The 23,975-nt window shown below is 41.3% G+C and overlaps 1 protein-coding gene across 2 annotated transcripts in view; it reads left to right on the top strand.

The window, feature by feature from the left end:
* LOC143481487 (complement factor B-like) overlaps positions 1 to 11,090 on the top strand; it is a 52,260-nt gene extending 41,170 nt beyond the window's left edge. Inside the window, exons 7-18 of one of the 2 annotated variants that reach the window (XM_076979527.1) lie at positions 468 to 615; positions 724 to 855; positions 1,881 to 1,976; positions 2,113 to 2,250; positions 2,467 to 2,573; positions 2,751 to 2,880; positions 3,004 to 3,148; positions 4,850 to 4,929; positions 5,136 to 5,245; positions 10,174 to 10,306; positions 10,448 to 10,497; positions 10,697 to 11,090. In XM_076979527.1, coding sequence (XP_076835642.1) covers positions 468 to 615; positions 724 to 855; positions 1,881 to 1,976; positions 2,113 to 2,250; positions 2,467 to 2,573; positions 2,751 to 2,880; positions 3,004 to 3,148; positions 4,850 to 4,929; positions 5,136 to 5,245; positions 10,174 to 10,306; positions 10,448 to 10,497; positions 10,697 to 10,861 — 1,434 coding nt within the window. In that variant the 3' untranslated portion in view covers positions 10,862 to 11,090. The remainder of the gene's footprint in view (positions 1 to 467; positions 616 to 723; positions 856 to 1,880; positions 1,977 to 2,112; positions 2,251 to 2,466; positions 2,574 to 2,750; positions 2,881 to 3,003; positions 3,149 to 4,849; positions 4,930 to 5,135; positions 5,246 to 10,173; positions 10,307 to 10,447; positions 10,498 to 10,696) is intronic. The other variant, XM_076979526.1, reaches the window with a different exon arrangement.
* The last annotated feature ends 12,885 nt before the right edge of the window (positions 11,091 to 23,975 follow it).

The raw sequence follows: 23,975 nt of genomic DNA on the forward strand, positions 1-23,975 counted from the left end.
CTGTCTCCTTAATGTTACCTCTGATATCTCTCTAAAACAAATTCAATATAAAATATTAATTGCTGGGTTCATATCCACAAAGAAATCAATTACAAAACAGTGGTTTTCTCACTGGATACGAAGTCAAGTCATTGTGAATACGAAGCCTTCTTAGAATCGTTAATCTTGAACTTACCACTGTGAGACTATATAAAGCCTGCCCTGCTACCCTAGAAGCTTTGGAAAACTTCTCATCCATCACATCTTCTCATTTCCTGGATGAGACGATAGCTAACTACAATACTATTACTGTACACAGTGACTAACTACAATCACTATTACTGTACACAGTGATGCTTAATATGGCTGAAACCCCACCCTTCCCTCACTCTTTTTGTTGAAAATCAATAAAATGTCGATCACAAAAAAGAATGGGTTCACATAAGGGTAATTAATCTTTACTGTTTTAAATCCTGTTCTATCAACAGATTCGCTACTATCAGGTTTCCCCAAACTATGAAATCATTATTTTTGCCACAGAAGTGACAAGAATAGTTAGTATTGCAGATTACAAGAGGAATGACGATGAGAAACTGGATAAAGTTCTTCGGGACCTGGAAGGGTTTAATTATGATGGTAAGCCTTTGATTTTAAGGTACATCTTTTTGTGATAATACATTCTAAAATTTCTGAACAAACTACATCCTGTGCTGTTTCACCATAATGGGCTTTTGTAATTGGCAGGAAAAGAAATTAAAGCTGGAACCGCCATTGCAAAAGCCTATGGAGCAATTCTGGACAGCATCAGTTTTGAAAAGACCAGAGATCAAAAGGCCTTTAATGAAACAAATCATGTTATAATCATGTTCACTGATGGTAATGTCTGATTTACTGATGGTAATTAACAGTGCTTTCCTCATAATATAGTCTTTTAGTCTAAACCAGGGGTCGGCAACCGTTGGCACGCCAAGGCATAATCACTGGCACGCGGCACGCTGGACAAGCATCAGCAAAAAAATTTATAGACATGTCCCCCCCTCTCAGTGGGGAACCGTCAGGGCCCTCTACGCCCTCTCAGAGGGCCTAAAATATACTTAAAACATTATATATATAATTATCCAATTTTATTTTATCTACTTACAGTTTTACAATCGACATCTAAACAATTACAAAAATATAAGCAAATAAATAATTTCACCCGTGTCTATTCAATCTGTGTTGGAAGGTGAGGGGTTAAGTGGAAGCCTGTGAGGCTGTGTCTCCCCCTATCAGGACTGTGATGCCCAGTGTTCGTTTACAGAGGGCCTGGCAGTTATAATTCAGCGCAATACCAGTTTCAAATGACAGCAAAATTGGCCAATCATATCGTCCCTCTTAGTGGGTGGGCTTAACTGTATGATAATTTCCTCCCGCTGTGGCGATGCTAGCTGTCGTTAGCACCACCGCTAGCTAGTTTCGATTCAGTCCTTTGACATCCTCATTTACATATTCCGCTTCCGAGAATCACGGAGCTGTGTAACCATATTTTGTTTGGAAACTTATTTTGCTTAACAAGTTATCTAGTACAAATGTTATTGTTTATTGCATTTCTAAAGCTATACTGTCGTCTTGGTTTTTTCTTTAAAAAAGCGGGCCCAGGTTTAATGGTCACGGTTCGCTACTGCCCCCACTTTTTCAAAAGCTGGTTTTGGTCCCCTGTACTTTTTACGGTTAAAAACAAATATTAAAATAGCGACAAATCAAGCACTAGGACCACGCAGAAAACGACCGCTCCGTGTTCTCCCCCCCCCCCCCCCCAATATTATTTGTTGATAGTGGCACACTCATTGACTAGAAATGTTATGTCTCAAAGGTTGTCGACCCCTGGTCTAAACTTATAGTTCCTATTTTATTGTCTGTAGGTATTTTTAATATAGGAGGGAACCCCAAAGACAAAATTGATGAAATCAAGCATGAAGTGTACTATAATGAAATGGAGAAGCGTGATGAATATCTTGGTGAGGAAACCAAGCATTATATATTATGCATATAAGTGTGTTTATAAGTGTCTAATTTTTCAAAATTATGTATTGTAAAAACCTTTGGAAAAGTGCAATTTGATAGTCCACTGACTTTAACATTGTCACATTACAGATCTGTATGTGTTTGGTGTGGGCGATGATGTGCTGAAAGAAGACATTGATGGCTGGGTAACAAAAAGACGAGATGAAAAGCATTTCTTTTTACTTGGGAAAATGGAAAATGTGCAAGAAACCTTTGATCAAATGATTGGTATTCCTGAACTTCTCTGTTCTGAAGTTCATACATTTGTTTCACCATTAGTATCATTATACTCTGCTTTAGTTGTAGTGAATTCTACTCTGCATTACAGTATGTGTGTGGTGTGTGTGTGTGTGTGTGTGTGTGTGTGTGTGTGTGTGTGTGTGTGTGTGTGTGTGTGTGTGTGTGTGTGTGTGTGTGTATCACATGTATTTGTGTTTTATATAGATGAGAGCACTAGTGTGAGTCTGTGTGGACTCTACAGAGACTATGATGATGGAACTCCATCATCCATGCGTCGTGGATACCCCTGGCTCATTAAGATTGAAGTGACTGTATGTGTAATAATTTAAATAATTCTTAACTTTTTTTTTTTTTTACATATTTTACTAATGTAGTAAGTTTATATGTAAAGTTGACATTATTTTCTAAATATTTTTAAGCTGACATAATTGTCTGATTTTATCAGCTCTGAAGGAAAGTTCAATGATTGCTTTTCTTGTTCTCCACAGCATGAGGATGGCAAAGGATCAAACTGTATAGGATCACTAGTCACTCCTACATTTATTCTAACAGCTGCCCACTGCTTTAGGATTGATGATGATACTGAAAAAATCAAAGTTGAGGCACCCAATGCTAGAGGTACCATATGCATTTGAAAGAAAAGAGTCTTGAAATGAAGCTGTAATTTGAACAAATTAAAAATAAAATCATCAAAATATATAATAAAATTTCTCTTTAATTTTTTTTATTATGTGTAATCAGACATATTACCAAAGGTGAAAGAATACATACCACACCCCAAATACAAAATCAGAGGTAAAATGAATATGGGAATATCAGAGTTCTACGAGTATGATGTGGCTCTCATTGAACTAGAGAGGAGTGTAATAGTTGACATTAATCTCAGGTGAGCACATGTGCAATGACAATTGTATATGAGAATATACTGAGGCCAAGTTACAGTTGTGATCAAATTTATTCAACCCCCACTGAAATAAAGTGTTTTGGCCAGTTTGACATTGATTTTGATCATTTCAGTCATCTTATTTACAATTATATCAAAGAGGCACTTATAAATTAGACAAACATAACATAATATTTATGATGGAATAACCACAAATGTCTTTACTGTGCTCACATCATTATCAGTTTTATTCAACCCCCTAGTGACATTATTTTTTAGTACTTAGTACAACATCCTTTTCCAGTTATGACAGCTTTCAAGCGTGAAGCATAGCTTGACACAAGTGTCTTGCAGCGACCTATGGGTATCTTAGCCCATTCTTCATGGGCAAAAGCCTCCAGTTCAGTCACATTCTTAGGCTTGCGCACTGCAACTGCCTTCTTTAGGTCCCACCAGAGGTTCTCAATTGGATTTAAGTCTGGTGATTGCGATGGCCACTCTAGAATGTTCCAGCCTTTCATGTTCAACCATGCTCTAGTGGACTTGGATGTGTGCTTCGGATCATTGTCCTGTTGGAAGGTCCAACGTCTCCCAAGCCGCAGGTTTGTGACTGACTCCATCACATTTTCCTCCAAGATCTCCTGGTACTGAAGGGAATTCATGGTACCCTGCACACGTTGAAGCTTTCCTGTACCATTAGAAGCAAAACAGCCCCAAAGCATAATTGACCCCCCGCCATGCTTCACAGTAGGCAAGGTGTTCTTTTGTTCATAAGCCTGGTTCTTCCTTCTCCAAACATAGCGCTGGTCCATTGTCCCAAACAGTTCTAATTTAGTTTCCAAAACCTGTTCCAAAACCTTTGTGGCTTGTCCACATGACTTTTGGCATACTGCAGTCGACTTTTCTTGTTCTTTGGAGTCAGCAAGGGGGTGCGTCTGGGCGTTCTGGCATGGAGGTCTTCGTTATGCAGTGCGCGCCTTATTGTCTGAGCTGAAACTTCAGTGCCCACATCTGACAGGTCTTTTTTCAGTTCCTTAGCAGTCACGCGGGGATTTTTCTCCACATTACGCTTCAGGTAGCGCACAGCAGTCGCGGTCAGGATCTTCTTTCTGCCACGACCAGGTAACGTTTCCACTGTGCCCTTTAACTTGAACTTGCGAATGATACTTCCGATAGTGTCTCTTGGAATATTTAACAACTTCGCAATCTTTTTATATCCATTGCCATTCTTGTGAAGAGCAATAACCTCTTCTCTTGTCTTCTGGGACCATTCTCTTGCCTTCACCATGCTTGGAAACACACCAGTAGATGTCTAGAAGGAGCTGAGTATCACAGTCCTTTTAAATCTGCCTAATTGGTGCTTATCATGCTTGATTGCTGCTCATTGACATCCACAGATGTTTTCAATACCTGATGGAAAACACTGGAATTGAACCTCTGTTCTTAGGAGTGGTAGTCGTAAAGGGGTTGAATAATTGTGTCAATGAAGAAATCACAAAAAGGCCATTTAATACTTTATGACAAAAAAAATTGATGCTATCTTAGTTGCATTTAGTTCTTTAACAAGTCCTTGTAAGATTTCATTATGAACACAATTACAAATGTGCACTGAATTCCATAAAACCCTTCGCAGCATTGGGGGTTGAATAAATTTGATCACAACTGTATATCCTAACTCATTATTCTCGGCTACTTGTGTATTAGAACCATATGTATCCCCTGTACCAAAGAAACGAGTGGGGCATTAAGGTTGTCATCCAGTGATGTGACATGCAAATACCACAGTGAGTTAAAGACATTTGAGATTTTAACAAATTATTGAAAACCATATTTAGTGTTTATGTAGATATTAATGACATAAATAGAAACAATTACGTGTATTGTTAAAAAATACCTGTAGGTGTAATTTTACAGTTACAGACATCTAGCAGTTACAACTAGCAGTTAAACAGTTACAACTGTGAATAACTTTTCTCTTTTTATCTTACAGAGGAAGAACTGTTGAATAATGACCTTGTCAACGCTATGTTCATGTCAGCTAAGAAAGACGATGATAACATTCATCCAAAAAGGAATGTTCAAATCAAAGAAGGACCTAAGGTAAAGACCTATCTTACACTCTAATGTTTAAAATTATTAATTTACTTTTAAAGTTTTTATTTCTATTGTTTCTTGCAACTGCACAACATGCAGCAATGTCAAAATCATTCCACTGCGTGACTCATAAATTCACACAATTCACCTTTACAACTTGATTTTCTGAATTTCTAAATTAAATGAAAATGTAACATTTTATTAATTGTTGATGATTTTGCTGGTCTGTCTGGTGGCTCTTTTGCTGATATGTTTGGAGTCAGTACAACAGAAGAATAATTGGTTCTAGAATAGTCATTATCGGACATTGAAGAGTGACTGCAGATTTTAGTTAAACCATTGTCATTTTATGTGGGTGTTAATACTTGTGTTATGTTATAGCACAAGTTATTGTTATAGACGTGTATAAATTTGCTTTGAGAAGTGCTGGGGTCAAGAATGAGGAGTGGGGCTACATCTAAAATGGCATACTTAAAATGACACACTTAAAACGACATACATAAAATGAATGCACTAGATTCAGTTCAATATGCACTGCTTGTGTTGTGGCAGTTAATTGAACACTTTTAATTAAACAGAGTTTTTCTGCATGCCGCACGACGCTTCTATAAACACAGCACACAGCTATTGCTAGCGTAAGCGATAGCGTAAACCGGCTGATGCCAGTTTGTTTGAGCATTTAAATACATTTTGTGAACACGTGTGGACTCATGGAAAAATATTTGTGCCCATCTTATCTGAAAAAAACAATTTCAGACATCGGCATCAAACTTATAACGACATATAGTGTTGAAGCATCATAGTCATTAAGAAAGAAATCATTAAGAACTACAGCAACTGCATGGGCAGTTGTACGGCTGCATCTCCCAAAGAGCTTAAATGAATGAGCTAAATAAGGATGTAAGAATGCACATTATTGCAGAAACCCAGAGTTTTTTTATTATAAACAACCACATTAAAACCACAAATGCCAGCTCTAGATAAGGATAAGGGTTAGGGAACATAAACCTAACATAACCTAACCTAACATAAATGTTTAACATTATAGTATAAGCCTGTGCATGTGTAACGCAGCACGCGCTGCGGAGCATTGACGCGGACACAAACACTGAGAAGAGCAAGATTTATTACAGGACATCCCATAATCGAGGTCGTAGTCACAGGCAGGGGTCATAACAGGCGAGCCATCCAGGTTATAATAATAATAATAATAATAATAATCTTTATTTGTATAGCACCTTTCATACATACATGTAACTCAAAGTGCTTTACAGTATAAATAAAAGAAACATTAAAAGGAGATAAGACAAAGACAAAAAGAAAATGTTAAAAGAAATTAAAGATAAAAATATTAAAATAACATAAAAAGTAAAAAGTGAACTAAGATAATAAAAAGTAAAGTAAATAAGATAAAACTATTAAGATAAGAGTTTCTTAACTAAAAGCGGATCTAAACAGGAATGTTTTGAGACTGCTCTTAAAACTATGCAGGGATGAAATGCCTCTGAGCTCTTCAGGAAGAGAATTCCAGAGCTTTGGGCCATAGTGGCTAAAAGCACCCTCGCCAATCTTTAATCGGCTTTTAGGAATCACCAGTAGATTACTGTTTGAAGACCTGAGAGACCTGACTGGAACATATCTAACAATCATTTCACTTAGGTAAAGAGGGGCAAGACCATGAAGACATTTAAAAACCATGACTAGAACCTTAAAATCTATTCTAAAGCTGACAGGTAACCAGTGCAGTGAGTGGAGTGCAGGTGTAATATGATCTCTCTTTCTCCTGCGGGTCAGAACCCTTGCAGCCGCGTTCTGAACTCGCTGTAGGTGCGAAATAGAGCTCTTTGGAAGAGCAGATAGAACAGCGTTACAATAATCTAGCCTTGATGTGATAAATGCATGGACAAGTTTTTCACTGTCAGCAGGAGAGAGCATATCTCGGACCTTAGCGATGTTTCGAAGATGAAAGTAAGCTGTCTTGCATGTAGTCATGATGTGTGATTTGAAGCTGAGCTCATTATCAAAGGTGACGCCCAGGTTCTTAACACATTGTCTGGCATTCAGATTCATTTGATTTAAATAAGTCTGGACATCATTCCTTTGTGAATCACTGCCAAGAACAAGAACCTCTGTCTTCTGTTTATTTAATTGCAGAAAATTGTCAGACATCCATGTCTGTATATCATCTATGCAGTCAAACAGTGAGCAAATTGATTTTAGGGCTTTAGGTTCTAGCGAAATATAAAGTTGAGTGTCATCTGCATATTGATGATAACTAATACCATGTTTATTAATGATGTGTGGTAACGGAAGCATATATAGGTTGAATAGTAACGGCCCAAGAATTGATCCTTGGGAGACGCCACAAGTTATTTTTTGACGTGTGGAGGAAGAGGTACCTAATGCTATATAGTAATCACGCCCAGTTAGGTACGATCTAAACCAGTCTAAGACTAAGCCACTAAGGCCTACCCAGCTCTGTAGTCGATCAAGAAGTATTTCATGATCAACGGTGTCAAAAGCGGCACTTAAATCTAGCAGAAAAAGGACTGAGAGTTTGCCTGCATCCTTATTCAATCTCAAGTCATTTACTACCTTAACTAGGGCTGTTTCAGTGCTGTGGAGAGCTCTGAAACCAGATTGAAAAGTGTCATTTATTTGATTTACTTTTACATAGTCATTCAACTGGATTGACACTACTTTTTCAATGATTTTGCTAAGAAAGGAAAGGTTAGATATAGGTCGATAATTATTAAGAATTGTGGGATCAAGATTTCTGTTCTTTAATAGTGGTTTAACCATTGCAGTTTTAAAAATTTTAGGGAATTCACCCAATTGCAGAGACTGATTAACAATCGTTAGAACTTCATTTGCTAATGAGCTCAGAACCTGCTTGAAAAAGCTTGTTGGTAAAGGGTCCAGTTCACAAGTAGAGGATTTTAGTGATGAAATCACATCAAGTAGTGTTACCATGTCAACTTCTTGGAAATAAGACATATTAAAGTTAGGCTGAGTAACTGATATAAGGGTTGATGGTCTATTAGTGCTTGTTGCTATGTTCTGCCTTATACTAGTAATCTTGTCCCTAAAAAATATAGCAAACTCCTCACATTTTTCAACTGAAACAGTCTCAGGGAAGCCACAGGAGGTGGGGTTTACTAGCTGATCTATGCTTCTGAACAAGACAAGTACAGGGGCATGATAACAGACAGACACGAAACAGAGCAGAGTACACAGAACAAAGAGCAAATCACGGATAAGCAAAATACTACACCAGAACACTGAACCACAACAGCACGAGAGAACGAATAACCGACAAGGGGCTAGGGAAACACAGGGACTATAAGTACATGTGTGGCAGTCAACAAGTTAAAGCCCGTGTTGCCTCTAAGGGTAAATTGTTATGTCGGAAGTTGGTTTTTAATTTTTTTTTTTTTGCTTAAAAGAGACCTAGGTGAAGGCCTTAAGAAATCTGCCTTTGAGCCCCCACCCCTTCCGGGTCATTGCTTCAGCGCAAGATCTTACTGCGTCTCGTGAATTGGCCTGTATCCCTTGGCCTGTATCCAGTGCTTGCAACCCTCAGTGCTATTAACCAGCGGTGACTGGCTCCCTAAACTAAAATATCTCTGCGCGGTGTTGCGGCTGGATTGTGCATCCAGCCAGCGCGATTGGATCAGAGCACCTGCTGTTTGTGCGTAACTGCACCCTGCTTTGGTGTAGGAGCTGCCGTTTTGGCTCAGAGTTGTAGCGATTGCGTCGTCGTTGGCATGATTTACTGAATCCAGCTTTTTAAATATTTGTTTGATATTTCTTTAGCGGCCTGACTGGAAGGGTGACGCTGACTACTTCCAGCGAAGTGTGTGTAATCGCGGGGCAAGCCACGGTCCGATTGTTTATCTTTAAGGCCGTGTTATTATTATCATCATTAGGATTATTTGTTTTACTATTATTACTATTATTATTTGTGCTTTAGGTTGTAATCTTAATATTTTTTTTATTGTTTTGTTATATTTGGATTTACCATCGTGTTTTCCTTTTAAAGTTTGTTTCATGAGCTGCACACACTGAGTGCGAAGAGACTGGGTTTTCTTTGGTTTGTTGTGTTCACTGTTTTTCTTTTTTTTTTTACTTTGTTTAATTGGAGTTTTGCACTTGTGTGTAGTGGTTTATTTTGTAAACTGGTCCTCTCCACTATGTGCCTTTATGCCTTTTTAGTGCTGGGGTAAACATAGTTGGGGTTGGTTGAACTAGTAAAGTATAAGAATAAGTATTAGTGATTGTTTTAAATTGAGATTGTAATAAAGCGCGTTGTTTAAGATTCATATCCATTTTCCTCATAGAAGTGTGTTTGCATGGTTTGGAATTGTCATTAAAACTTATTATTGTGTATTTATCTCTCTCTGCCTTTTTGGTCTCAATGAACCTGTGTGCTGATATAATTCTCTGTGGAACTCCCTGGGTGGCGTAGCCGGTTGTAAATTCTATAAATTTAATACACAGTTAATGCTTGTTCACGAAATCCACCTCGTGACGCACCCCTCCCCGCCACACATGGAACTAACAAGACACAGCTGAGGATGATAACGACACGGGCGTGTCAGACAGAGGGAAACCAGGGCAACAGACAAGCAGGGCGGGGCTAACGGGCCAGGAACAACAGAGACACCGGTGACAGCAAAGAGAGGGGGGCGTAGCCCTACGTGACAGCATGCTTCTGTATGCCTCAGTGATTAACAAATTTATTTCAAAAAGCTTTTGTTAAAGGGGCAGTATGTGGAAATGTTCATAGAGAAACATCAGCAGGAGGCTTTATTCCAGCCTTATCTGTGAATTGCTAAGCAGTGTGTCAAATGTAGCACTAATCAGTCCTTTTATGTCACTACACAAACATAAAGACATTTGCTGAACTCATATGGTTTTCCATTTTTCCTTAGAGGGCTGTATGTGTTGAAGATGCCAAAAAGGAGTTGAATTTGACAGATGTACAAGTGGCGGAGGTTATTACAGACAACTTCCTGTGCAGTGGTGGAGCTGAACTAAATAACATAGATGATATTGCCTGCAGAGGTAATTTACCATAATTTGTTTACTAATACACATTTTTGGTAAAGGTTTTTAAAGATAGATAATATGTACTATATTTGACTATATTGTTATGTTTTATATATGAGCATTCATCTTATGGGTTCTCGCTCTGTCTCCAAACAGGTGATTCTGGTGGTGCAACATTTGTGGAGCAAAAGTCTCGCATGATCCAGGTGAGGGTTTAAATCGCATCCTGCTTCTGGATTCTTATTGGAAGATATTGTTTTGTATAAAAATATCTATGAGCAGATACCTCAAATAAGGGTTATAAAAGGTTAAGCTATAAAATGCTTCAGCTTGATCTGAAAAGTGCAGTCTAAGATTATGTCCAAGGAGATGTGCAAGTGTAACTATCTGTTTTGTTTTTAATAGGTTGGCATCATCAGCTGGGGACTGAAGGATATTTGTACAGATAAAACACAGTCTGTGGAAACAGCCAGAGACTTCCACACAAACCTCTTCAGTCCAGAAGTGCAGGCTTTCCTTAAGCAATACCTGGGTGATGGAAAAAGAGGTGCTCCTCTAACGTTTCTGTAAATGTAGTATAGGAAGCTTTATTCCAGCCTTATCTGTGAATAGCTAAGCAGTGTGTCAAATGTAGCACTAATCAGTCGTTTGTATGTCACTTTAGAGTATGTCACTCTAACATTTCTGTAAACGTAGTGAAGTGAAGGTCTGCTTACAGTTTCTCAAAGCACATTATAACTCTTTCTTAATAATTCTTTATTGTGTTTTCATTATTGTATTTTTGGGTCATGTATGGACAATGAGCAACACAATAAAAAATTTTGTATGTTAAGAGAATGTCCTGTATTTATTTATGAATCTAGTATTTCAATTTAAGCAAAAGGAGAAGTGCTATATAAACTACTGCATATAAACTACTGGATAGAGTCAATCTTTAATCTAACACCTTATTGAATGTTTCCTCAGTGGTTGGATGCTACAAGTGTAACATGGGAAGGTTGATAGTTAACACCAACCTGAAGTCTAGAGATATTAGCAGAGATATTGTTCCTGTACTTGGTTTGAAGCAACTGAGAGACAAGGTGGGACCAATCTGGCTACTAGGTGTTTTTCAACTTCTTAACCACACAAAGCAGTGCTCAATGTGAGTGAGCATCTACCTTATCTAGGACAGTGTCACAATGTGAGTGAGCATCTACTTTATCTAGGACAGTGTGTCCCTAGGTCCATTGAACTTGTTTTTTTTCTTGGATATTCATGATAATGAAAATGTGGTACTATAAAGACTCTGTAATGTCCTTGCCACTTTTAAATCTTCATGGGATAATGGTCTCCAATATTTCCAGACGTAAATGGACCATGTACCTGAATGATGTGCTAGTTCATGCTCCAGATCTCTGTGGTGGCCTAAGGTTCCTCTTAAGTGTGGACTCATTGACATCCAGACATTGTCTTAATGTAATGTGCACTATTGTCAAATTTCAATTTAGACAGTTAGTCCAGTTCAACATACCTAGAGGCACACACCTAAAGACATTGTTTCCCAGGAGTATATTCCGGGATATGTGTATCTGGACAAAGTTTCAATCCCTGGACTTTTACTCAACATGAACATTACTTTCCAGTATTTGCTCATTCTGCTCATGGTTTCAAATTAGCTGTAATAACCTGTTGGCAGTACAGTCACAAAAATGAAGGCATTGACAGCACATACAGAATCATTAAAAGTTCAGTAAACGCAGTATGACAAAGATAAAACCAGCTGGATTCAATCACTGGGGAAGGTTATAATCCATGACCAAGTGTGTTGATTTAATTATTACATGACATAATTATATGTTCATGTTAAATATAACATTCATTTAAAATCCTTACCATCATGGTTACAATTTGCACCTTGACGTGACTGGCAGGAAAACAGTGTTGATTAATCGCTTTGCCTTGCATGTGATGTAGATGGTGGACAGTGGTCCTTTCTATTTGACTTCTTGTTAAACAATGACAAAATGGACTGTGTTCCTTCTGGCCATGTCTACCCCACTATATAAAAATGCATTGACCCTTCTGGTTGCTTATTTTTCATACCATTTACACTACGCTCGTAAAGACAACATGGAGTTTGTCACTTGGATGAATTTGTTCATTTTTATGAGTGTGACTGTAACTGGTAAGTCCTGTTGATTTTGTCTTTAGTATAAGAGACTTCTTCACTGAACACTAAAAACAATGTTTACTCAGTTTTGAGAAAATAATCTTTAAAACATATTTTCAAATTATATCATATTGAATGACATTTGTATTAGAAATGCCATAATGTATGTTTATTTATATTTTATAAATTTGTTTTTATAAAAATCTATATTTTGTTTCATGTATTATTATTTCTTTGATCCATGATCAAAGTTTCTATGTCCTGTCTGTGACGTTGGGTGCACAGGCAAGGACGAGGCACGGAGTCCTAATTCCTTTAGCCCGCACGTTACTTTATTTAACAAATAGCGCAGACAGCGCATGTGAAACATAAACATGTACACACTTAAACAACTCTGACAAAGACGTGCATGGGACACTGCATGAACGCACATTAAATAGACGAACCACATAAGCCCCAAGTGTTCACGAGATGAGCTACAGGTGAGACTGATGAACACTCAGACACAACCGCACCCACGGAGATCCACAGACACAGATGACTAGACGTAGACAACGTAAACACACACCCCAAAGGGAGGAGTCAGGGGCTGTAACTTGACACTGTCCCATTCTCATCACAACAGAGGCAGATTTTGGAGATGGGTTGAATTAAGAACCTAAGAAATTAACCTATAAATTGAAAAAAGGAAAAAAAAAATCATTTTATAGAAAATAAAATCATTTTATAAATTCATATTGTCATGGGCATAGAATGTGCAGGGGGTAAGGAGGAAGCAAACACAAGTCTATAACTGAAGAGTTTACTGAAATGTAGGAAAATTAAACTGAACATTAAAGTGCACTAAAAGGAACAGAAAGTAAGCGTTTGATGGTGGCTATAGGTGGGGGGGGGGGGGGGGGGGGGTTGGGGGTGCGTGCTCAGTCACATGAAGGATGTTATGTCTCCTGGACATGGCCGGAGTGGGCCACTTTTTCAGCCCGGGAGTTTCACGCGCAAATCCGGCCCAAAATTATTTTTCCATCCCAATCGGCCCAAACTAGAGATTGACATGAGCCGGCCCATCGGGAATCCTCCCGAATCTCCCGATTAGCCACTCCGGCTCTGCTCCTGGACAAGATCACACTGCATCTCTGGAGCATGGTGGCTGCGTTCTTCCTCCCCTGGACCTGGTCTCACCGATTGACCATAGAGCCATGGAGAGGTGACCATGTTTTCTTGGTGGGACACTGGAGGTTGACTGGACATGGAGATGCAGAGATGGACAGAGAAGGTTCCTCAGTTGGGCTCTCTTTGTTGATCAGATGCGGAAAATATTAGGCCCCACACCGTTGATCAGGCATGTACATGGTGCCCCCTTATGTTAGCTTGGCACCTTTACATGGACCAGGGGCCTCATGTACATACAAAAACATTGCGTCCGCTATGTTTCACGCAAACTGTCAGATGTACTAAATGTGACTTGAATGTGAGAAAGTGCGATGGAGCCATGGAGAGTTGACCATGTTTCATTGATGGGGCCCTCAAGGTTGACTGAGCATGGAAGTGCAGATGTTGGACAAGTCCCCAGCGCGCTTTGGGGAAGACCATGTCTCTCCAACATTTTATACTTTCTTCAAATTTTGGGGGAGATTTTTTATTTCTGAACTAGAACTATCCATCTTTGATTTTAGACCAGGGCTATGAAGCGAAACTTATCAAATGGCTTATTCAAAAATTCTTTCATAGTTCTTCCAGCCTCTACTCCATCCCACTTGTCTGCTCCTTTGCAGATGTTTCATCTTCATGTCAGTGCTCTGACAGTAGCGTGACCATCAGTGGAGGCACCTTCACCCTCTCCAATATGTATAATGATGACAGTGTATTGAGGTACCACTGCCCAGAGGGTTATTATCCACATCCTGTGCTATTTCGTCAATGTTTCAGAGGCCAGTGGGATCCTGCACCCAGCAGAAAACAGCCAGAGTGCAAACGTAAGCAGCACACCAATGTAACACGTCTCCTCTGTAATAAATGACACATTATACTTCATTATAGACCACTGTCTCACAGTCTTTCTCATTCTACAGGGGTCACATGCCCTAATCCAACTGTTATGACAAATGGAGTTGTGTACCCCTACAAGAAGATTTACTACGTGAATGACACAACAACTTATAGGTGTAACTTTGATTACACATTCCGAGGTTCCTCCACACGAGTGTGCCAGGCTAATGGGAAATGGAGTGGTGGCACACCGATTTGTAGTCGTAACTGTAAGTACAGAGATGTTCCACTGGTCTTGCTGCTATTTGTATTAAGTTATCATCTGTATAATCATTAAAACTATGAAGATGTTTCATGTTTAAATGTACCCAACCCACAGCTGATCACTGCCCTGATCCTGGTACCCCCCTGGTGCCAGCAGAACAGGCCACATCTTCAACATTGATGACACAGTTACGTACCGCTGCAATAACAAATTGAAGTTGCTGGGTTCTAAAGTTCGTGTGTGTCAGGATGATGGACAGTGGTCTGGGCAAGAACCGGAGTGCTATGGTGAAGACCCTGGCCTACATATAACACACTGCTGTACATCACACTGAATAATAAATTATGGATTTTATAATCTATGCTAATATTGCTAACAGCCTTTTAGTCACATATGTACTAAATAATTCTGTTCCTGTACCATATATATGCTACGAACAGTAAAATGATTATGATGGATGTCCTGATGTCACCTATGCTGTGTTCTTCATTTTAGCTGTTTTCACATATGATACTCCAGAGGAAGTAGCAGAGGCTTTCAGCAGTTCTCTACAGACTACGTTAATCATGCATGAGGAAACAGGTAGAGTCGGACTCCTATTTGCTATATGTGACGTCGGGACAGAAGTAGCAGGTGGCAGAGGCTGTGCGCACAAACGTTTATTATCCATAATAAAAATGAACAAAAAAACTCCGGCACAGAGGCAGAATGAATACAACAGAATACTCAAAAATGTATTGGGAATTCAAGAGGGCCAAACCCGATTAGTGGCAGGTGTCAATATTCAGGTGATTGGGAAGGTGGGAGTGTCCTGGGATGTAAGGGTGTGCGCTGTGAAGCGGTGGGCGTGTTGGTTTGTGAATGGGTGAGTGTGCACGCCCTCTGGTGGCATCCGGGGACGACCCACCAATATATATATATATATATATATATATATATATATATATATATATATATATATATAGTATGAGATTTCAGGGAAAACACAAAATTGTTGTTTGGGGTGACAACAATTGGTGTTGTTTTCCCTGAAATCTCATACTTTTATTTATCAAATGAGTTGCAAAATGAATAGAAATATAGTCCAGATATTGACAAGGTAGAAATAATGTTTTTTTTTTTTTTATTTGAAATAATTTTCTACTTTAAACTTTGCTTTCGTCAAAGAATGCTCCCTTAGCAGCAATTACAGCATTGCAGACCTTTGGCATTCTAGCTGTTAATTTGCTGGGGTAATCTGGAGAAATTTCACCCCATGCTTCCAGAAGCCGCTCCCACAAGTTTGATTGGGTTAATGGGCACTTTTTTCGTACCATACGGTCAAGCTGCTCCCACAACAGCTCAATGGGGTTGAGATCTGGTGACTGCGCTTGCCACTCCATTACCGATAAAACACCAGCTGCCTGCTTCTTCTCTAAATAGTTTGTGCATAATTTAGAGGTGTGCTTTGGGTCATTGTCCTGTTGCAGGATGAAATTGGCTCCAATCAAGCACTGTCCACAGGGTATGGCATGGTGTTGCAAAATGGAGTGATAGCCTTCCTTATTCAAAATCCCTTTTACCTTGTTCAAATCTTCCACTTTACCAGCACCAAAGCAACCCCAGACCATCACATTACCTCCACCATGTTTGGCAGATGGGGTCAGGCACTCTTCCAGCATCTTTTCAGTTGTTCTGCGTCTCACAAATGTTCGTCTGTGTGATCCAAACACCTCAAACTTTGATTCATCTGTCCATAACACTTTTTTCCAATCTTCCTCTGTCCAATGTCTGTGTTCTTTTGCCCATATTAATCTTTTTCTTTTATTAGCCAGATATGGCTTTTTCTTTGCCACTCTGCCCTGAAGGCCAGCATCCCGGAGTCGCCTCTTCACTGTAGACGTTGACACTGGCGTTTTGTGGGTACTATTTAATGAATCTGAAGTTGAGGACCTGTGAGGCGTCGATTTCTCAAACTGGAGACTCTAATGTACTTGTCTTCTTGCTCAGTTGTGCAGCGAGGCCTTCCACTTCTCCTTCTACTCTGGTTAGAGCCTGTCTGTGCTCTCCTCTGAAGGGAGTAGTACACACCATTGTAGGAAATCTTCAGTTTTTTGGCAATGTCTCGCATGGAATAGCCTTCATTTCTCAGAACAAGAATAGACTGTCGAGTTTCAATTGAAAGTTGTCTTTTTCTGGCCATTTTGTGAGTTTAATCGAACCAACAATTGTAATGCTCCAGATTCTCAACTAGCTCAAAGAAAGGTCAGTTTTATAGCTTCTCTAATCAGCAAAACTGTTTTCAGCTGTGTTAACCTACTTGCACAAGGGTTTTCAAGGGTTTTCTAAATATCCAATAGCCTCCTTACAGAGTTAGCAAACACAATGTACCATTAGAACACTGGAGTGATGGTTGTTGGAAATGGGTCTCCATACATCTATGTAGATATTGCATTAAAAACCAGATGTTTACAGCTAGAATAGTCATTTACCACATTAATAATGTATAGAGTGTATTTTTGATGCATTTAATGTTAGCTAAATTGAAAAAAAAACTGCTTTTCTTTCAAAAATAAGAACATTTCTAAGTGACCCCAAACTTTTGAACGGTAGTGTATATATATACATATATATATAATAAAACAGATTTTAAAATGTCTTTTCTGCTATTGATGATCAGTTATTGAATGTTGGTGAATGTTAAGCCTGGTTTATACTTTCGTGAGTGACCATAGCGTGCGACTCCGCCCACCTCGCGCGACCCTGCGCGAACGGTGGAAGCGTTTATACTTTCCACGTGCAGTGTTCTCCGAAACGATATGTGGTTGTTTAAAAAGAAACACCCCTCAACAACAGTGGAAGGAACATTTACCTGACAAACTTTAATGTTGCTTTGTGTTTCAGGTTTGAAAGTGCTGGAATTTAGGCTAAAGTATTTGAAAATGCTTGAAATTGTAACTCGTTTCACAACAAATATCTGTCTGACTGAACAGTTCTCTGGTATTATGTCAACAAATACGAGCCTCTTGTAATTCCAGGACGAAACATGAAGAGAACGTGAAGGCGTTAAGATTGGGTGTTTTGAAAATAAACCACCATTAAATAATGTGATTAAAAGCGAATAATTTCGAATAATTTCGAATATATGTATAAATATTTAACTTATTTAAGTTTATCGTGCTGGGAAATATTGAACTGGAGCTTGAAAGTGACGTACAAGTGCTTTAATTCCACCTTGTAAATGTGTATGAACCCTGCAAACAAGACTTTGTTCATTGCGTTGAGGCGCGGCGCACGCGAAGTTACAAAATTCGAGAGGTGCACGACTTCACGAATCGACAGCGCACGACAGCGCACGGGCGGAGCCACAACGATTACGTCATTTTCGCCATGCGGACTCTTGCGCCGCTCGCGGAGTGTCAAGTATAAACCAGGCTTTAAATGTGCTCACCAACATTTTATAATACAGAAAAAAAACATTTCATGGTGTTAAATATACATATTTCTCCCATGGGCCCACCACCTGTGGGACAGGCAGTACTATGGGTTCGGTGCATTGTGGACTGGGCGGTGGCCAAAGGCAGGGGCCTTAGCGTACTGATCCTGAGATAGTGAAGCTGGCTCTTGGGACATGGAATGTAACCTCTCTGGTTGTGAAGGAGCCTGAGCTGGTGGGGGAGGCTAAGAGATACCAACTAGATATAGTTGGGCTCACCTCAAAACACAGTTTGGGTTCTGGAACCAATCCTCTCGAGAGGCTGGACTTTATACTTTTCAGGAGTTGCCCAGGGTGAAAGGTGGGGGGCTGGAGTGGGCCTACTTATAGCTCCCCGGCTCGCTGCCTGTGTGTTGGGATTTTTCCCGGTAGACAAGAGGGTTGCTTCCCTGCACTTTCAGGTTAGGCAACGGGCTCTGACTGTTGTTTGTGCTTATGCACCGAATGGCAGTTCGAAGTACCCGGCCTTCTTGGAGTGCTTGGAGGGGGTAGTGGAAGGTACCCCTTCTGGGGATTCCATTGTTCTGTAAGGGGATTTCAATGCACACGTGGACAATGACATTAGGACCTGGAAGGGCGGGATTGAGAGGAATGGCCTCTCTGATCTGACAGACCTAGCAGACCCAAATGTATTGTGAGGGTTTGCTGGGAACATCTGGCAGAGGAACCTCTCATAAAGATTTTTAACTCTCACATCCAGCAGAGCTTTGACCGCATCCCGAGGGAGGACGAAGACATTGAGTCAGAGTGGGCTTTGTTCCGTGCCTCCATTGTCAATGCGGCACATCGGAGCTGTGGCTGCAAGGTTGTCGGTGCCTGTCGTGGCATCAAACTCCGAACCTGGTGGTGGACACCTCAGGTAAGGGAGGCAGTCAAGCTATCGGGCCTGTTGGCTTGTGGGACTCTGGAGGCAGCAGACGGGTACAGGAGGGCCAAGTGAATTGCAGCTTTGACTGTTGCAGAGGCAAAAACAAAACAAAAAAGAGTTCGGTGAAACTATGGAGTTCCCGACCAACACTGTATACAGTGGGGCTGTGGATATGCTGACCTCGACTGGGGATGTCATTAGGTGGTGAAATACTTCGAGGATCTTCTCAATCCCACCATCACGTATTCCACAAAGGAAGCAGAACTGGATGACCCGGACGGGTGTTTGCCCCACTCGGGCTGTGCTGACCAGGGTAGTGAAACTCCTTGGCGGCAAGGCTCCGGGGTGGATGAGATCTGCCCTGAGTTCCTTAAGGCTCTGGATGTTGTTTTAAGAAAGAGGACCAGAGGGTGTGCTCCAACTATTGGGGGATCACACTCCTCAGCCTCCCTGGTAAGGTCTATACAGGGATTCTGGAGAAGAGAGTCCACTCGATACTCGAATCTCAGTTGCAAGAGGAACAATGTGGGTTCTGTCCTGGTCATGGAACACTGGACCAGCTTTTTACCCTTGTGAGGGTCCTAGGGGGTGCACGGGAGTTTGCTCAACCAGTCCACATGTGCTTTGTGGATTTGAAGAAGGCATTCAACCGTGATCCGCAGGGATTCCTCTGGGAGGTGCTCCAGGAGTATAGTGTATGTGGCTCACTGCTACAGGCTATCCAGTCCCTATACAAATGGAGCAGGAGCTTGGTTTGCATGGTCGGCAGTAAGTCGGACTGGTTCCCGGTGGGAGTTTCGACCCCGCCAGGGCTGCCCTTCATCACAATTCTGTTCATAACTTTTATGGATAGAATTTCTCTGTGTAGCCAAGTGGCGGAGGGGGTTCGGTTTGGTGGCCGCATTTCTTTTTTGGAGATGATGTGATCCTGTTGGCATCATCGGGCTGAGACCTACCACTCTCGTTAGATCATTTTACAGCCGAGAGCCAGGATGAGAATCAGCACATCTAAAACTGACATCATGGTATTCAGTCAGATAAGGGTGGAGTGCCTTCTCTGGGTCAGGAATGAGTCCTTGCCTCAAGTGGAGGAGTTCAAGTATCTCTGATTCTTGTTCACAAGTGAGGGAAGGATAGAACGAGAGATTGAAAGACACATCAGTGCTGTGGATGCAGTATTGCAGACGCTGTACTGAACCGTTGTGGTGAAGAGAGAGCTGAGCCAAAAGGCAAAACTCCCGATTTACTTGTCAATCTACGTTCCGACTGTTACCTATGGTCACAAGCCCTGGGTAGTGACCGAAACAATGAGATCATGAATACAAGCGGCTAAAATTAGTTTTCTGCACAGGGTGTCCGAGCTCTGCTGCCTTATAAATAAGGTACGGAGCATGGTCATCTGGGAGAGGCTCAGAGTAAAGCCACTGCTCCTCTACGTAGAGAGGAGCCAGTTGAGGTGGTTCGGGCACCTGGTACGGATACCACCTGCGTGCCTCCCGAGGGAGGTGCTCCAGGCATGTCCAACTGGGAGGAGACCCCGGGGAAGACGGGTGAGATGAAGCGGATGAGAATGGATGGATATATGAATATTGATTATTATATATAAATATACTTTTATGTAACGGGCTGACAGAAGCAGCAGACACAGCGCAGGAGATGATCATGATCATGTAGCGCAGGAGGAGGTCTGGGTAGGATTTTATTGGGAGTCAGAGTAATGAGGGACAGGTGCACATGATAATGAGTGGTTGAGTGGTGATAAATGAATGATCAGTATGTATATATATATATATATATATTTGATTAGTCCACAGGGAACTTAAATATCTGTGTTTTTGCTCCCATTAGCTGAACCTTATACAAAAGGCCTTTTTCTCTCAAATATTATTCACAAATAGGAGCAGGTGATGTCCAGGATGTGAAGGGTTTGCAGTCCTGATGATGCGCTGCAGCCTATGGGTGTCATGTGGGTGCCACATTGTGATGGATGCACTGAGAACAGATGCTACAGTGACGGTGTAGAACTGCACGATCAGCTTTCTTGATGATGGTGGCGATGTTGCAGTCCCGTTTTAGGTCCTTGGAGATGGTTGTGCCAAGGAACTTGTAGGTGTCTACAGCCATCACAGTACTGTTAAGGATGGTGAGTGCTGGAGGGGTTGGGGGGCCTCTCCTGAAGTCTACTCTCATCTCCACTGTTTTAGCTGTGTTCAGCTCCAGGTTGTTGTGGTTGCTTCATAGGACCACCTGCTCGACCACCCGTCTATAAGCAGACTTGTTGTTGTCCTGGATGAGGCCAATGATTGTCATTCATCTGCAAACTTCAGTATCTTGACTGAGGGTCCTTGGAGGTACATTCATTTGTGTACAGTGAGAAGAGCAGTGGAGAGAGTACACAGCTTTGTGGAGTTCCTGTGCTGATGGTCCTGGGGTAATCTTCTTTCCCAGTCTCACAAGCTGCAGTCTGTCAGTGAAGAAGTTCATGATCCACTGGCAGGTGGTGGCTGGTACACAAAGTTGGGTCAGTTTGGTGTGTAGTTGTCCAGGTATGATCATGTTGAAAGTGGAGCTGAGGTCCAGGAACAGAACTCTGTTCCATGAAGTTCCATTGTCCATGTACACTGCATTGTCCACCGACCTGTTGGCCTGGTAAGCGAACTGCAGGGGGTCTAGCTGGGGGTTGGGGATCTCCTTCAGGAGGGTCAGAACCAGCTTCTCAAAGGATTTAAGGGCGATTGGTCTGTAGTCATTCAGTCCTGTGATGGTTGGCTTTTTGGGGATGGTTATTATTGTCGAGCATTTGAAACACGATGGTACGACACACAGCTCCAGTGATTTATTGAAAAGTTTTGTGAAGACGGGGCAAACTGGTCTGCGTAGTTCCTCAGGCAGGAGGGTGACACTCCATCTGGGCCTGGCGCCTTCCTCACTGTGCATATCTACTTCGCAGATCTTCAGGGCAGGCTGGATGGGTGGCTGGGAGCTAGGAAGGTTTGAATTGGTGCTGTATTGCTTTGTGGAGCTGGGCTTTTCAATCCTACAGTAGAAACTGTTATGGTCATCAGTCAGCTGATGACTTCCTATGTCTGGTGGGGGGTCCACTTGTAGCCTGAGAGATTGTGTAGGCAAGTCCACACAGCTGATCGCTCATTTGTGGATATCAGTCTACTCAGTCTTGATGGAGAAGCACTTCTTTGTAAAGTCTGATCTCTCTATTTAGTGTGTTCCTAGCCTTATTGTAGAGCACCCAGTCCCCACTCCTAAAAGCTTCCTCTTTGGACTGGCGCAGCTGCTTCAGTTTGGCGTTAAACCAGGGCTTGTCATTATTGTATCTAATGCGCGTCTTGGTGTCAAAATGTTTTCAGGTTCCAGAAATTGTGTACCGATCCTTGCAACATGGAGCCATGCAGTGGCGGCCTCTGACAAATATCTCCGGGGGGCAATTGTGATGACATCCAAGGTGACCATTTCAGTGGGTAAATAAAAAACAGTGACTAAACCAATGAAAATATAATCATTACATTTCAATACAATCATTTACATTTTATGGCATTTGTCAGATGCCCTTATCCAGAGCGACTTACATTTTTATCTCATTTTTTATACAAGTGAGCAATTTAGGGATAAAGTGGGCACTGTCAAACTCGCTCAGTCAGTCACACCACTTCTCCTCAAACATGAACATTTGGTCTGGGGAAAATTACCATCCAATGCACATCCTGGCAGCAGCCCCATCGACAGGGGGGGACAACCGGGTCTGTTGTCCCAGGCCCCAGGGCCAGGGGGGCCCATCAAAGAGCCCAGCAATTTATTTTTTATTTAAAAGCGGAGGACAAATTTCGACTGCGGTGTAAAAATCACAATTGACAAAATACGGCACATTTAATTTAATTTTTTATTTAATTATATTTTAGAGCTAAGCCACGAGGTGTACTCATTGGTCGGCTTGTTACATCCTTGTGGGGAGATAGATGGGTGCTCTTGACGGTTGTAAATTCATCCAATAAGGTGATAACACTGAAGAGAAACAGCAAGCTGGCAGATGTCTCACCTTGTCTGGCAACTCAGGATCTAGATGTGGTTCAGGGATTACACGTGTCGAAAGAAGTGCAACCTGACACACCTATTGGTGGCTGTATTGCTTGTCAAGGTAAAAGTTTATTAGAACTGGGGCTTGGTGATATCAACATTGATTCGTGTCAAATGAGTGAAGCCTGCAAGTCTGAACTTACTCATCTGTTAATTGAATATCAAGATATCCTTTCCAGGCATCCACTGGATTGTGGTGAGGTTAAGGGCTACGCCCATCAAATTCACCTCACAGATGATCACCCCTTTCGGTTATCCTACAGGAGAGTGCCTCCAACTTACTACCAGAAGCTGAAGCAGGCTCTCACAGACATGGAGGAAAGAGGAATCATCAGGAAATCATCAAGCGAGTATGCATCACCATTAGTAATGGTGTGGAAGAAAGATGGTGGGCTGCGTAAAAATGCACATCCCTTGCTGCACCAGTTTGATTGTCTGGCTGCCTTGGGGGGTAGCTTGCTCTTCAGTACGATAGATCTTACATCTGGTTTTTACAATATCCCAGTGTATGAAGATGATATGAAATACACCGCTTTCACTACTCCTCATGGATTGTATGAGTACAACCGTATGCCACAGGGCCTTTGCAATAGCCCGGCATCTTTCGTGAGAATGATGCTTGGGGTGTTTGGCGATATGAATTTTACAAAACTCCTCTTATCTAGATGACCTTCTCGTCTTCGCATCATCAGAGAATGAGGCTTTGTCCAGGCTACGAACAATGTTTCAGAGGTTGCGAGAAAATGGCTTGAAGTTGGCCCCTAAGAAATGCCAACTGTTACAAGACCAAGTCCGGTTCCTCTGTCATTTCGTCAGCGGCGGTGGTGTGTGGGTTGACCCAGCTAAAGT

Source organism: Brachyhypopomus gauderio, chromosome 18, assembly GCF_052324685.1.
Source record: "Brachyhypopomus gauderio isolate BG-103 chromosome 18, BGAUD_0.2, whole genome shotgun sequence".
NCBI classification, from domain to species: Eukaryota; Metazoa; Chordata; class Actinopteri; order Gymnotiformes; family Hypopomidae; genus Brachyhypopomus; species Brachyhypopomus gauderio.